This window comes from Chlamydotis macqueenii, chromosome 28 (assembly GCF_036417535.1).
Source record: "Chlamydotis macqueenii isolate bChlMac1 chromosome 28, bChlMac1.mat, whole genome shotgun sequence".
Classification (NCBI taxonomy): Eukaryota; Metazoa; Chordata; class Aves; order Otidiformes; family Otididae; genus Chlamydotis; species Chlamydotis macqueenii.
The window spans coordinates 1386738-1401486 of record NC_141583.1 but is presented as its reverse complement, the minus strand read 5'-3'; the positions used below and the strand labels follow the sequence as shown (position 1 = coordinate 1401486).

The following is a 14749-nucleotide window of genomic DNA, read 5'->3' as shown; positions in this document are numbered from 1 at the left end:
GTACCTGCTCGCCACGGGGCCGAATCCAGCCCACAGCGGGACGGGGACCTCAAAGCGCGTGTCCCCCCCTTACCCCCACCCCCCCCCCCACCCCGGGGCGGTCCCCGCATGCGGGGAACCACTTCGTACCCAGTCCCGGGGTGGGGGGGACAGCGTGGGGTACCGACGTGACCGGGAAGGGCTCCCAAACCCCCCCTGCGCCCCCACCCTCCCTCCGAAACTCATCGTACCCCAGCCAGCTCCTGAGCCGGCAGCCGGGCGAGCGTCAAAGTTTGGGGGGCCCCCGTTGCCCCGGCTGCCCAGTTCCTCCCAGTCCCTGGAGCTGGGGGAGGCGGGGGGGGGGGGAACCAGCCGAGCTCCCGCTCCCCCCTGGTTTGGTGGCTCAAAAACATTCGGCAAACCCTTGACGCCGGGGCGGGAGCGCAGCGGGGGGCGCGTGCTGACCCCCCCTTCTATACATCCTGATATACATTCAGAAGGGGGGACCCCCCCCGCACGTCCTGCTCGGGGTGCTGCTTAGGGTCAGGGCCTCCCCCCCCCCCCGCTGCCCGTCCCGTGTGGGGAGGGACGAGTGGGCGCCAGATCCCCCCAGGACCCCCTGGACGGGCACAGCGGGGGGGCACGGATCGGGGAAGAGGGGGGCCGGCCCCGAATCAAGGCACAGGGAATGGGAATGGGCCGAGCCGGGGCTTTTTTTTTTTGGACAAAACTAGAAACCAGGCATTGCATGTATGTACATACGTCCAGACACGTGTGTACACGCATGCAGCACCCCCTGCTCGCCCCGGACGGGATTGGGGGGGGGGGTTCCCCTGCAGAGCAGGGCGAGGTGGGTGCTGGGGACCCGTCGGGGAAGGATCCGGCCCCCCGCCAGCCGCACGCGCCCGCCGAGGCTGGGTGGGACGAGCGGGGTGGGATGGGGTGGGGGGCTGCAGGGCGGGGAGGGTGCCCCCCACCCCCTCCCTCCTCCGGGAAGGTACCGAGAAGAAAGAACGGAATGAGTGGAAGCTCGGAAAGACTCCGGGGCCGGCAAACCCCGGGGGCGGCGGCGGCGGAGGTGCCGCGGCACGCGCAGTCCCGCCGTGGGGCAGGAGGGGGGGGGTCAGGCTGAACCCCTGAATATCAGGGGACAGCCGTGAGGTACCTGCGGACCCCCCCCCCCCGACTTCGCCGCCCGCCCTAGACGTGCGTCTGCATCCGCTGCTGGAAGCGCTGCCCGTAGTCCGAGTGCTGGGAGGTGTAGGAGAAGCGGGTGGCGCTGGCGTATTTGCCCATGGGGTCGTAGGCGTCGTAGGGCGCCCGCTCCAGGCTGGGGGGCTGCCCGTACCCCAAACGATAGGTGGCATAACCAGCCCCGGCCGGGAAGGCGGCGTGACCCCCATAGTTTTCGTAAGAGAGCTGGCTTGCCGTCTCGCCGCCCGCGGTGCCGGGTGCGGGGCCGGGACCCGGCGCGGCCTCGGCGGCGTAGTCGGAAGCGGGCGCGCGGCTGTAGGTGCTGAGCTGCGCGTAACCGCTGGAGTGGGAGAGGCGGGAGGGCGGGCGGGCGTCGTAGCGAGCTGGGCCGGGGTTGCGGTAGTCGGCGTAGAGGACGGTGCGGGAGGACGGGCGGTCCTCGTGGGCGCGGACGTTGTAGTAGCCGTTGGTGGGGTCCTGCGAGGAGACGGGGGGGGTGCAGGCGCTGAGCCCCACGGAGAACGCGCGCGTCCCAGCCCCTTTCTCCTCCGCCTGGCGTCCCGCGGCTGCCCTGCCCCGGGATAAAACCGGGACGCGCCCCTCTTCCACCGCGCGCCCCCCAGCATTGTCACCAGACCTTCAGCTCGTACTCCTCGCGGGTGTCGATGGTGTCGCAGCGAAGGTCCTGCTTCAAGTCCACATCGTCCTTGAACGACTGCGGAGAGGGGGCAAAGGACGCGCTCGGTCCTCCCGGTCCCGCCCGTTTCGGCGCAGGGAAGGGCGCCGCGGTGTGACCCCCCCCCCCACCCCCCGCCCCAGCGCGGGGTGTCCCTTACCGAGTAGATGGCCTTCATGACGCGGGTGGCCGTGGAGACGCTGGCCGTGTCCTCCTCACGGTCCGCATGCAGCGTCAGCGGCTCCCTGTTCACCGTCTCCACCTTGATGTCCAGCTTGCGCAGGGTGACGTCCTTGCGGCCTGGGGACATGCGGGAGCGGGGGATGGAGGTGGCCGCCGTGGGTGACACCCCCGCCGCGGGCAGCCCCTCCGTGCCCCCCCACTCACTTCCTTTCCGGCGCCGGTAGAGGAAGCAGGCCAGCGCGACGAGGAAGCTGATGACGAGGATGCTGGCCCCGATGGTGGCACCGGCGATGATGCCCACCGGCAAAACCTCTACAGGAGACGGGGAGACGTTAGCTGGGGACAGGGGACAGGGGCACTGCCAGGAGGTGACCGCGGCGGGAGGGCGCCCGCCCTCGCCCCGTTGCCCGTGACACCCGCATCCCGGCCGGGCGTCCCGGCGTGGCGGGTGGCCGCGGCGCTGTGCCGGCGTTACCTTTCTCCTCCAGCTGGATGATGGCGGTGCCGGGCCCGAAGCTGTTCCACGCCGTGCAGTTGTAGCGCGTCTGGAAGTCGGCGTCCATCACGTTGTTGATGGTGAGGGTGGAGAGGACCCCGCTGCCCGTGTTCGTCCGCTCCACCGTGTACCGTTCCAGCGTCCCTGCCTCCAAAATGTTCTCCTTCCAGGCCCACGCCTGGCCCCGCCGGGGTTGGGGGTTGGGGGAAGAGGGGGGCCGCGTCAGTACCCGCAGCTCGGCGGCGTCCCTGGCGCCCTCCCCGGTCCCCGCAGCGGCACTCACGATGCGGTCCGGCGGCGGCGTGCTGCCGATGAAGCACTCCACTTTGCCGCGGTCGCCGCGCACCGCGTACTGCACGGCTTCGCTCGAGATGATGGGGGGGCCTGCGGGAGGCAACGGGGTTGGGGGGGGGGGCTTTACCGAAACCCCGGGCTGGGTGTGGGACATGCCACGCCGCAAGCGCCGCTCGTCACGGGCACCGCGACCGCGTCAGCCTGTCCGTGTTCTGGGTTGGGGTCTCCCAGGGCGGGGGGGGGGGAGGGGTGGCACCCACCGTTGACGAAGAGGGTGACCTCGCGCTCGCCCACGCCGATGCGGGGGACGATGGCTTTGCAGACGTACTGCCCCGCGTCGGCCTGCGTGACGGACTTCAGGTACAGCTGGTTGCTGTTGCTCAGGACCTGGGTGCAAGCGCCACGGGGGCATCAGGGAGGGGGCATGCACCCCCCGCCCCCCACCCCGGGCCGCCCCCACCCCCAGCTCGGCCGCCGGACCCTACCATGTTGGACTCCTTTTTGGTCCAGGTGAGGGTCAGCGGCGGGTTGCCGGACCACACGCATGTCAGCGTCACGTCGGAGCCGATGTCCGTGACGGTGGGTTTGGGGTCCACCACGATCCGCGGGGCAACTGGAGAGAATGGGAGAAAGGGTGAGGAGCGGCGCCAGGGGCGGGGGGTGTGGGGCAGGGTGGGGTGGGGGTCTCGAGTTGGGGGCTGCCCCCACTCACAGTGCACGTCCACCAGAGTGCTGACATTGGTGCTGCCGATGTCGTTGTGCACCTCGCAGGAGACGGGCTCGGTGAAGAAGGTGTAGTCCACCTGTGTGTCGTACTTGTTCTCCTTGGCCTCCTCGATGATCACCCCCCCCTTGGCCCACCTGGGGGGGCGGGCAGAGACCCGAGGCGGGCGCGTTCAGGGGGTGGCGCGGGTGGCCCCCTTTGACCCCCGTCCCGTCCCCGTACGGCGCTGGGGAGGGGCCTCCCGGGGACCCTCACCTGTAGCCTTTGATCTCGGGGTTGGCGGTGGCCATGCAGGTGAAGACGACCCTCTCGCCCTCCTGCACCGTCTGGGGCTGGATGGACAGGGTGACGGTCGGGGGATCTGCGGAGGGGCGGGCGGGGCCGTCAGGGGCGCTGGCGCCGGCTCGGCGCGGAGGAGGGAGAGGGGACAACGGGAGAATCCCCCCCCGCCCAGCGCTGCGTTGCCTGCTCCCCACGCTGCTGCCCAGGGCACGGCTGTCGTGCGGGACGTCCCAAAAGCTCTGATGCTCGGGGTGGGCACCCAGCATCCCTACCCTACCTGCATCCCTTCCAAGTATGGGCACCCAGCATCCCTGCCCAGCGTGGGCGCCCTGCATCCCTGCCCAGTGTGGGTGCCCTGCATCCCTGCCTGGTGTGGGCACCCAGCATCCCTGCCCGGTGTGGGCACCCAGCATCCCTACCCGGTGTGGGTGCCCAGCATCCCTTCCTGGTGTGGGCACCCAGCATCCCTACCCGGTGTGGGTGCCCTGCATCCCTGCCCAGTGTGGGTGCCCTGCATCCCTGCCTGGTGTGGGCACCCAGCATCCCTATCCGGTGTGGGTGCCCTGCATCCCTGCCCGGTGTGGGCACCCAGCATCCCTACCCGGTGTGGGTGCCCTGCATCCCTGCCCGGTGTGGGCACCCAGCATCCCTACCCGGTGTGGGTGCCCAGCATCCCTGCCTGGTGTGGGCACCCAGCATCCCTACCCGGTGTGGGCACCCAGCATCCCTGCCCGGTGTGGGCACCCAGCATCCCTACCCGGTGTGGGCACCCAGCATCCCTGCCCGGTGTGGGCACCCAGCATCCTTTCCTGGTGCAGGTGCCCTGCATCCTTTCCCGGTGTGGGTGCTCACCATGGGCACGCAGCATCCCTGCCCGGTGTGGGTGCCCTGCATCCCTGCCCGGTGTGGGCACCCAGCATCCCTGCCCAGTGTGGGTGCTCACCTTGGGCACCCAGCATCCCTGCCTGGTGTGGGTGCCCTGCATCCTTTCCTGGTGTGGGCACCCAGCATCCCTGCCCTTCACGGGTGCTCACCACGGGTGCCCTGCATCCCTGCCCAGTGTGGGTGCTCGCCGTGGGTACCCAGCATCCCTCCCCGTTGTGGGTGCTGGCGGTGGGTGCCGGGGCCGCGCAGCCCCTTCCGGCAGCAGCCACTGGAGGTCGGTGTTCACCACCAATTCCCAGCCTGGCCTCCCACCTCCAGCCTGGCACCCGTCGGGTGGCACCGGGCGAGTCCCCGGGCTCCAGCCACGGGGTTGGGGTACCTCCGGCCCCCCCCACCCAGCCACAGCCCCGCGCCCCCGCGCCCGCTCACGGTGAACGTTGAGCTTGACGAAGGTCTCCTTGCCCGCCGGGACGGCGTCGTTGGTGCTGCGGCAGGAGAAGACGCGCCCGATGTCGAGGTCGGTGGGGTTGATGGCCAGCAGGCTGGTGGTCGTCTCCCGCTTGCCGTCGGCCAACACCTCCTGCCAGGGAGAGGGGATGGTCCCATCGGCTCCCAGCGTCGCGCGGGGGGCCGCCGCGGTGCGGAGGGGGTGGACGCGGGGGGGGTCCCGTACCGTGCTGGTGACGGCTCCGTCCTGCTGCAGCCCATCGCGGTACCAGATGATGGTGGCCGCCGGCTTGGCGCTGCGTGCACGGCAGGTCAGGTTGTAGGGCGTCCCGGCGCGCAGCAAGATCTCGGGGGCTCCGTCAATGGTGGGGTCTTCAGGCGGGACTGTGGGAGGGGAGAGGGGATGCTGGCAGGGCGCCGGGGCCTGCCCGCTGCCTCGGGCGCTGCACCACGCCACGCCAAAAAATCAATTCTGCTTTGGGAAAGGGAGAGCGGCTACGGGGCAGGGTGCGACAGCGCAGCGCCAACCGCGCCGGCGTGGGGGGTTTCATGCCGCGCGGGCGGAGATGGATGCGCTGGAACAGCCTGGGGATGCCCCCCTGGCCAAACACCCCCCTGCCCTGCCCCAGGCTGGGTGGGGGCTGCAGGGGGACCCCGCTGAGCTTGGCAGGGGGTGGGGGAGATGCCAGGTACCCCCAGCCTGGCAGTGCCACCCCAAAAACCCTGGGGCAGGGCTGTTCCCCCCAGGCCGAGCGCGGCCCCTTGGGGTGGGGGTCCCTGAGGGCCGGCCCTGCCTGGGGGCGCAGGGAGATGCTCGCTACCCCAGCCACATCTCGCGCGTCTTTCATCTGCCGCCTCCTAACGGGAATTTCAACGCCAGGGGAGGGAGAAAGAGGGAGAGAGAAAAAAAAATTAAGAAAAGCAAGAAATCTGCCCCAAAACCCCATTCCTGCAACATTTCCGCTGCAGCTCCAGCATCTTTCTTTTTTTTTGACGAGACACAAAAGTCGGGGAAATCAAAGTTACCGCACTCGCAGGTCCCGTAACTCAGCCGCGGCGTGAATATAGATGAAGGCATTAAAGATAACGGCACATCCAGGCTGCCGGGGGGGGACGGGGGGGCGGCAGCGCAGGCAGCAACGGCTCGGGGGAAGCAGTGGGGGATGGAGGGTGCGGTGAGGGGTGTGGGGTGCAGTGAGGGATGCGGGGTGCGGTGAGGGATGCGGGATATGGTGAGGGATGCGGGGTGCAGTGGGGGATGCGGGATATGGTGAGGGATGCGGGGTGCGGTGAGGGACGTGGGGCACGGTGAGGGACGCGGGGCACGGTGGGGGACGTGGGGCACGATGCGGGGCTGGCTCCTTACTCAGCACGGTGAGCTTGGCCCGGCGCGATCGCAGCGCGGCCTCGGTGGCCTGGCACTCGTAGACGGCGTCATCGGAGAGCTCGGCGTCGCTGATCTCCAGGTTGTACTGGCCCGAGTCGGCTGTCCCCACCACGCGGTAGCGCGGCCAGGCTGCAGGGACAGCGCGGGGTTAGGACGGAGGGGATGGGGTTCACCCGAATTCCACGGCTGGAGATGCTCCAGGGCCCCTTTTTTGGGAGGGGAGAGGCCGGTGCAGAAGGGAACCCCCGTTTTCACGGAGAAGCGCCTCCTGCCCTTTCGGGTTCGGCACGCGGGACGCTCAGTGCGCGCAGGGACCACGGTGCGCGGCGACGTCCCGCACGGCGACGTCCCCGGAGCCCCCCCCGGCGCCCCACGGGTACCTTTGAGCCCCTGCCCCATGCCCAGGGCGAGGCCGTCCTTGGTCCATTGCACGATCCCGGAGTAGTTGAGCACCACGCAGGAGAGGACGATCCTCTGGCCGGCCACCACCGTCTGGTCCTCCGGTTCCTCCACGAACCGCGTTGTCTGCGGCACTGGGGATGGAGGAGCGGCATCGACCAGGGCTCGGGGCCCCCCGCACGCCGGCCGGTGCGCCGCCAGCGCCCGGTGCTCCGTCATCCCGCTGGCTGCGGGTTTCGGGGGTGTGGGACGCCACCCCCCCCCCACCCACGCCAGGCTCTGCCGCTCCTCCGCCCCGTGCAGCGGCTGGGATTGATCCGATGTCCCGGCACGGCGCCCGTCACGCGGCCAGCGGGTATCGACTGCGCCGGGGGGGGGTCACGCATCCTCGTGTCACCCATCCTCGGGGCAGGGGACCGGGAGCCCGGGAGAGCAGCGGGGACAGAGGCACCGTGGCGGGGGAGCCACCTCTCCTCTGGCAGTTCCCCCCCAAAAAAGCCTTTTTTTTTTCTCAAATATTCCAAGGATTTCCGCGTGGCGTGGGAGAGGGGAAGGCAGGAATCCCTTTTGGGGATGAGCGAGCTGCGGGGGTCCTGGCGTGGGTTGGGGTACAGGAAACCACGTGCGGCATCCCCCGGCGCCAGGCTGTGCGCATCAGGCATCCCCGAAATCCCAGGATCCCTGGGACCTGGTACTCTGGGATGGCCGGGCCATGGCACCCAAGATCCCCGGGATGGGGCACCCCAGGATCCCTGGAACAGGGCATTTCAGGATCCCTGGGATGGGGCACCCTCAGATCAGGCACCCCAGGAACCCCAGGATGGGGCACCCCAGGATCCTGGGGATAGGGCACTTGGGTGCCCTTTGGATGGGGCACCCACGGATAAGGCATCCCAGGATTGGGAACCCCAGGATCCCTGGGACCTGGTACATCAGGATCCCTGCGGTGGGGCACCCTGGTATCCCCAGGACATGGCACCCCAGGATCCCGGGATGAGGTACCCCAGGATCCCCAGGACACAGCACCCCAGGATCCCGGGATGAGGTAGCCCAGGATCCCCAGGACCTGGCACCCCAGGATCCTGGGATGAGGTAGCCCAGGATTCCCAGGACCTGGCACCCCAGGATCCCGGGATGAGGTACCCCAGGATCCCCAGGACACGGCACCCCAGGATCCCAGGATGAGGTACCCCAGGATCCCCAGGACACGGCACCCCAGGATCCCAGGATGAGGTAGCCCAGGATCCCCAGGACCTGGCACCCCAGGATCCCTGCGAGAGAGGGAGAGAAAGGGAAGGAGAGAGCGGGAGAGGCAGGGAGGAGGGAGGGATGAGCGGGAACGGGGGGCGCGAGGGGAGGGGGAATAAGAAGCGGAGCGGAGATCAAAGAGGAAGGTGCCTTCGGAGAGGTGGGCGTGAGGGAGAGCAGAGCGGGGAACGGGGGAGCGAGGCGGGGGCGGCCGCGTGCCAGACAGCGTGGGGACCCCTGCAGCCCTCAGCCTGCCTCACGGGCAGCGCTGGCCCGGCACTGGGATGGCAGTGGGATGGCATGGGGCTGGCACTGGGATGGCATGAGGCTGGCATGGCACTGGCATTGCACTGGGGTGGCACTGGGCTGGCACTGGGATGGCACAGGGATGGCAGGGCACCAGGCTGGCACTGGGATGGCACAGGGATGGCATGGGGCTGGCACGGGGCTGGCAGGGCACTGGGATGGCACGAGGCTGGCATGGCACTGGGATGGCACAGGGATGGCACAGGGATGGCACTGGGATGGCACAGGGATGGCATGGGGCTGGCATAGGGCTGGGATGGCACAAGGATGGCCCGAGGCTGTCATGGCACTGGCATGGCACTGGCATTGCACTGGGGTGGCACAGGGCTGGCACCGGGCTGGCAGGGCGCAGCGCGGGTGACGTTTCCCGCCGCTGACGGTGCCCCCGGCAGCCAGCGCGGAGCTGCCCGCTGCGGCCGCTCTGCCGCCCTCCAGCCGTGCCAGCGTGCCCCCGCCCAGCCCGGGTCCAGCAAATTCCAGCTCGGCGCTAATCTGGCAGCGGATCCGTGGCTGCCGCGGGGATTTAGGCTCCCGGCTCCCTCGTCCCGCGCAGGACGGGGGCACCGCCGCAGCGCGGACGCCGCGCGGTACCCACCCGGGGTGGGGGACACGCGACCGCCGTCGGCGCCCCGTACCCATCGCCGCGCGGCCATCCCCAGGCACCCACCCGCAGGCCCCTCCTGCACCCCCGGGGCAGGGAGCGGGGGGGTGCCGGTGCCCCCTCCTCGTGCCAGCCAGGGTGACGGTCACCGTGCGCCCCTCGCCGCCACGTCCCCCTCGTCACCGTGCCCGCCTCGCCTTGTCACCATGAAGCACGGGCCCCTTGGCACAGCCAATGCCAGCCGCTCCTCACCCTGCGGCGGGCATCGTGGCGTGGGGGCCCTGGGCGTGCGCGTGTGTATGTGTGTGCATGGGTACACGTGTCACATGTGCGTGGGGACACGCCTGCATGCATGGGAACGTGTATGGGAGCGTCTGCATGGGAACACATACGTGTGTGTGTGAACATGCCTGTGTACGTGGAAATGCATCTGTATGCATGGGAACACATACATGTGTGTGGGAACACGCCTGTGTACATGGGAATGCGTCCATAAGCATGGGAATGCATGGGAGCATCTGCATGGGAACACATACATGTGTGCATGCGAACACGCCTGTGTACATGGGAATGTGTCCATATGCATGGGAGCATCTGCACGTGTGCATGTGAATATGCATGTGTGCATAGGAACACACATGTACGTGTGCACGAGAACATGCCTGTGTGCATGGGAACATGTACATATGTGCATGGGAATGCACCTGTGTGCATGGGAATGTGCATGCATGTGTGGGAATGCACCAGTGTGCACGGGAGCATGTGCATGTGTGCAGGGGAATACACGTGTGCGTGGGAGCATGTGCCCATGTGCATGGGAACACACACGTGTGCATGGGAACATGCAAATGTGTGCATGGGAATATGTTCCTGTGTGCATGGGAACATGCACATGTGTGTGGGAATGCACACGCGTGTACGGGAAGACACGTGTGCAGGGCAGCACAGGCACGCCTGTTGCGAATACGCCCGCAAGCGTGGCAAAGTGCCCGCGTGCACGAGAACACGCGTGTGCCCGGGCGGGGCTGGGCACGCGGGCTCACGCGTGGCGCTGGCGTGGCACGCGGGTGCCCGCTGCCGGCCCCGTCTCCCCGTGTTTATCGGTGCAGGGGCCGGCTGGGCCCCGCGGCGGGCGCTGCCGCCTCCCTCCTCTCCTCGCGGCGTTCAAAGAAAAGCTTTTTATTCGCGCTGACAGCTTTCAGATGGAGCTGAAGCTCGCCGCGCTGGAGGTTTTTTTTTTTATTTTATTTTATTATTATTTTATCTCCCTCCCCCTCTCGCCGCTTTTAAATTTCAGCCTTTCCCCCTTCCTCTTCCCGAGTTGTTCGCTTCTATTTATATTGAAAAAAAAATTAGACAAGGAGGGGAAAAAAAAAAAAAAAAAAAAATCCAAGCCTCTGCCGGTTTGATTCCGCGGGAGAGAAAAGAGGATTTGGCTCTGCACGGCCCTGCCCGGCCGAGCGGAATGGGAGCGACGCGAGAGCGGGGCAGGATGGGACCGCGGCTGGGTGCCGCACAGGGGGTCCCGTCCCCGTATCCCCCCGCCTCCGCCAGCGCGCCGAACCCCGCGTCACCCGGCGAAAACAAAATTAATAATGATAAAAATAAAAGAAAATAAAAGCGGAAGAGGCGAAGCCGGGCTCGGCAGAGCCCTCGCCAGGGGAAACTGAGGCACGGAGGTGCCGGGCACTGGGGCCGCATCCTGCCGGGCGCTGGCGGAGCGCGGAGCCGTGCCTGGCCGGGGGGGCCGCGCCAGCGCGGGCAGCGAGACGTGATGGGCCCTGGCACGTCCCCGCGCTCCCCCCCGCCGGCGGGGGCTATTTTGGGCTCTGGGAATTTGGGTCTTTCAGCTCCAATCCCGGGCAGGGACACGGGTGGGGGGCCGGGGGGGGGGGCTGCGCGGCCACGGTGACCCCCACCCTGCGCGTCCCTGGGGGTCCCAGCAGCGGGTACCCCGACCTGGCCATGGGACGAGGCAGGATGGGGCAGGGGGGTCCCGGCTTGGGGGATGTCCCCCCCCATCTCCCACGGTGGCCCACCCGCCGGCGTGCTGGCCCGCGCCCCCCCCAGCGCAGTTTGGGGGTCCCCCCCCGCCCCCCGTCCCTGGCTTCGTTATCGCATCCTCGTCAGAACGGCGGCGACCCCGAATCTCCCCCGGAATCCCGCTTGGACTGACGTTAATTAAATATTCCTGTCCTCTAATTCCTCGCTAATTGAATCCCGCAGCCGCCGCGCCGGGATTGCGGGGAGCTGGCAGCGTCCCCGCCGTGCCAGCGTCCTCGGTGGCCGGTTGTCCCCATCCCTGTCCCTGTCCCCATCCCTGTCCCCGTCCCTCTTCCCATCCCATCTGTGCCAGCATCCTCGGTGGCCAGTTGTCCCCAACCCTGTCCCTGTCCCCGTCCCCACCGTGCCAGCATCCTCAGTGGCCGGTTGTCCCCATCCCTGTCCCCATCCCTGCCGTACCAGCGTTCTCGGTGGCTGCTTGTCCCCATCCCTGTCCCTGTTCCTGTCCCCATCCCGGCTGTGCCAGTGTCCTCGGTGGCCGGTTGTCCTCATCCCTGTCCCTGTCCCCATCCCAGCTGTGCCAGCATCCTCGGTGGCCGGTTGTCCCTGTCACCCATCCTGGCTGCACCAGCGTCCTCAGCGGCCGGTTGTCCCCATCCCTGTCCCCATCCCAGCTGTGCCAGCGTCCTTGGCAGCCTGTTGTCCCCATCCCTGTCCCTGTCCCCATCTCTGCTGAGCCAGCGTCCTCGGTGGCCGGTTGTCCCCATCCCTGTCCCTGTCCCCATCCCCACCGTGCCAGCATCCTCGGTGGCCAGTTGTCCCCATCCCTGTCCCCATCCTGGCTGCACCAGCATCCTCGGTGGCCGGTTGTCCCCATCCCTGTCCCCATCCCCACCGTGCCAGCATCCTCAGCGAAGGGTTGTCCCTGTCCCCATCCCGCCCGCCTCCGGACCCTGCGCCCTGGCTCAGCTCCCGGCGCTGGCGGGTCCTCCCCATCCCGGCGGGAACGGAAAGTATTTCCACACCATCATATGACGCCAGCGCATCGCTGGCGCGCGCCCAGCACCCCGGCTCGGGAGGCACCGGGACGGGGCCGCATCCAGCCCGGCCCCCGCCGCCCCCTCAGAGAGCGTCCCTTCTCCCGACCCCGTCACTCCACGTGCGCTGGCGGTGGCAAAACTGGGGCTGCTTTAACCCACGCCCCACCTCCTCGAGGGAGGAAACCAGCCGGGGGGGACACGGGAGCCGCCCCAAGCACGCACAGACCCCCCATGGCACGCCGTGCCTCAGTTTCCCCCAAGGCTGTGCGTCCCTGCCCGCGGCCGGGGACACTCGGGCGTCCCCAGTGTCCCCAGCGTCCCCAGCAGGCTGGCGGGGGCCGCTCCCTGCCTCCCCCCCCATCTCCGCTCCCTGCTCCCGCAGCCGGGGGTAGCGAAGCTCTCCGGGGAAAGGATGCTCCAGTTATTTTCATTTTTTTAAAAGGCAAAATTATAAAAACAAATGAGGAGGAGATCGGTTCCCCTCCCCTGGCCCCGCCGCCTCTCCCTCGCACTCGCTTCCGGCAGCGCCGCGTCCCCACCGGGGTCCCCTAGGCCGTGCCACCCCCCCGGCACAGCGTCCCCGGGGCGCTGGGATGCGGGATGGGCGCCCGTGGGGACCGGGGCCCCTCGGTGCCACCCCAGCAAACCCACGTGCCGCATCCGCGCCGCCGGCTTCTCCCGTCGCCTCCCGATTTCCGGATTCCCGGCCTGTCCGCCATCTCTGGTGACACCAATCCCACCATAAATTTAACATCCGAGCAAAAATTCCACTCGGATTATTCCCCGGGGCAGGAAAACGGGCGCTGCTGTGCCGGACAATGCCACGGTGGCGGGACGTCGCTGGTACCCTGGGTACCATCCCTGAGCAGCATCTTCCGGTTGCTACGGTTACCAGGAGATGCTGGCCGTCCTCGCAGGGAAACTGAGGCACGGGGCCATCAACCCAAGGACACAACCCCGTCCCCCCTCACTGCCGGTGCGACCCCGCGCTCCAAGGCCCAACCCGTCCTCGAATTTTCCAGCCGAATCCCAACCGGCCCCGGATCCGAGGCCCCGGATCATCACGATTTTCAATTGAAACCTCGCTGGGAAGAGGCGTAAATACCACGGGAGATGACGCGGTGGAACTGTGTTCTATTTTTCCTTCCCGAGCAGCCTGAAATATTCCCTGCCTAATAACAAAAATAATAAAAATATCAAAAATAATAAAAATAATAAAAATATTAAAAAAAGAACCGCCGGCTGACGAACCAATGTATAAATTCCCCGCGTAATTACGTTGCGTTCAGCGCCGCGACGATGCCGGTGAAACGGAAACCGGCACCGGGCGGAGAGAAAACCGAAACGAAAATAAAGGAATTGCGCTGCGGCCAAGCTGGGGGGGGGCCCCGGGGGGCCCAGACCCCCCCACTGCCACCCAACGGGGCCGGCGCGGGAGTGGGTGCGTCCCAAGGGGACCCTGGTTTGGGGGTCCCGGCAGGAATCCCTGACCCGCAGTGCTGGGGGTGGGGGTTGGGGGGCTTTGTCCCCCCCCACCCCCCGAGCTGGGGAAGGAGCCCCCCCGGCCGCCCGGAGCTGGGGGAAACCGTGGCCCCCCCGCAGCCGGTGACGCTGGTGAAAGGGGGCAGCCAGGCAGAAAGACAAAGGGCCCGGCCGGGTGACGCGGGGGGCGCGGGGTGGGAGTGGGGCGATGGGGGGCGCCCAGCACGCATGTATGTGTGTGCACGTGCACATATGTACGTGCATGTGTATGCACACGCGTGTGCTTGCACGGGGGTGTGTGTGCATGCACACCAGCTGTGCGCCTGTGATGGAGCGCGTGTGCACATGTGTGTGCCCGGGCTGCGTGCTCGCAGGGGAGCACCCGTGTCTGTAAGAGCTGGGAGCGCAGGCCACACGTGTGCACATGCGTGTGCATGCATGTGCTTGCACGGGTGCGTGTGTGTGCACACACCAGCTGCACAATGGAGCGCGTGTGCATGTGTGCGTGCCCTGGCTGCATGCTCACACAGGAGCACCCATGTATGTAAGAGCTGGGGGCGCAGGCCACACGTGTGCACACGCATGTGCAGCCACACGCGTGCCCCAGGCGAGGACAGCCACCCCCAAACCAGCTCCCTCCCCCCGCAGCACCCCTGGGTGCCCAGCCAGGAGCAGGGGCCGAGCTGCCGGGAGGCTCCGTGGGGATGGGGGTGGGTGAGGGTGGGGAGCCTTCGCGCCCCAGCCGCCGCCCTCCTCCTCCTCCCCCCTTTGCCCGCCGCCAGACAAAGGTCTGGGCTGCAGATGTGCGGGGGCTGCAGATGTTGCTCCCCCCCGGGGTGCTCTGGGGTCAGCCCACCCCTCCGCACACCCCAGCACCCCCCCACCCCGAGCATCCCCCCGCACCCAGCATCTCCCAGTACAGACCAGCAGCTCCCAGGGTCAGACCCTCACAGCGAGGAGACCCCAACCCAGCACCTCCCAAGCCCTGGGGGCACCCATGGGTGCGTGCTCCCCCCCATTCACCCCCCACCCCCGAGACAGAAGGAGCTGGCGCAGCCGCTCCCCCTCGTTATCTCCTCTTCATTTCGGGGGCTGGCAGAATTAGGGAGCGGTGCTGTTTAA

The 14749-nt window shown here is 67.9% G+C and overlaps 1 protein-coding gene across 2 annotated transcripts in view; it reads right to left on the bottom strand.

Moving 5' to 3' along the window:
• Window positions 1-1179: 1179 nt before the first annotated feature.
• The window catches only part of KIRREL1 (kirre like nephrin family adhesion molecule 1), an 18956-nt gene continuing 5386 nt past the window's right edge, over window positions 1180-14749 (bottom strand). The window contains exons 2-15 of one of the 2 annotated variants that reach the window (XM_086768259.1): window positions 6928-7080; window positions 6527-6676; window positions 5387-5544; window positions 5143-5293; window positions 3802-3907; window positions 3535-3683; window positions 3308-3435; window positions 3083-3209; window positions 2812-2912; window positions 2508-2706; window positions 2237-2368; window positions 2010-2149; window positions 1811-1888; window positions 1180-1650 (exon numbers count right to left, since the gene is read on the bottom strand). In XM_086768259.1, the coding sequence (XP_086624385.1) occupies window positions 1180-1650; window positions 1811-1888; window positions 2010-2149; window positions 2237-2368; window positions 2508-2706; window positions 2812-2912; window positions 3083-3209; window positions 3308-3435; window positions 3535-3683; window positions 3802-3907; window positions 5143-5293; window positions 5387-5544; window positions 6527-6676; window positions 6928-7080 (2243 nt within the window). The remainder of the gene's footprint in view (window positions 1651-1810; window positions 1889-2009; window positions 2150-2236; window positions 2369-2507; window positions 2707-2811; window positions 2913-3082; window positions 3210-3307; window positions 3436-3534; window positions 3684-3801; window positions 3908-5142; window positions 5294-5386; window positions 5545-6526; window positions 6677-6927; window positions 7081-14749) is intronic. The other variant, XM_086768260.1, reaches the window with a different exon arrangement.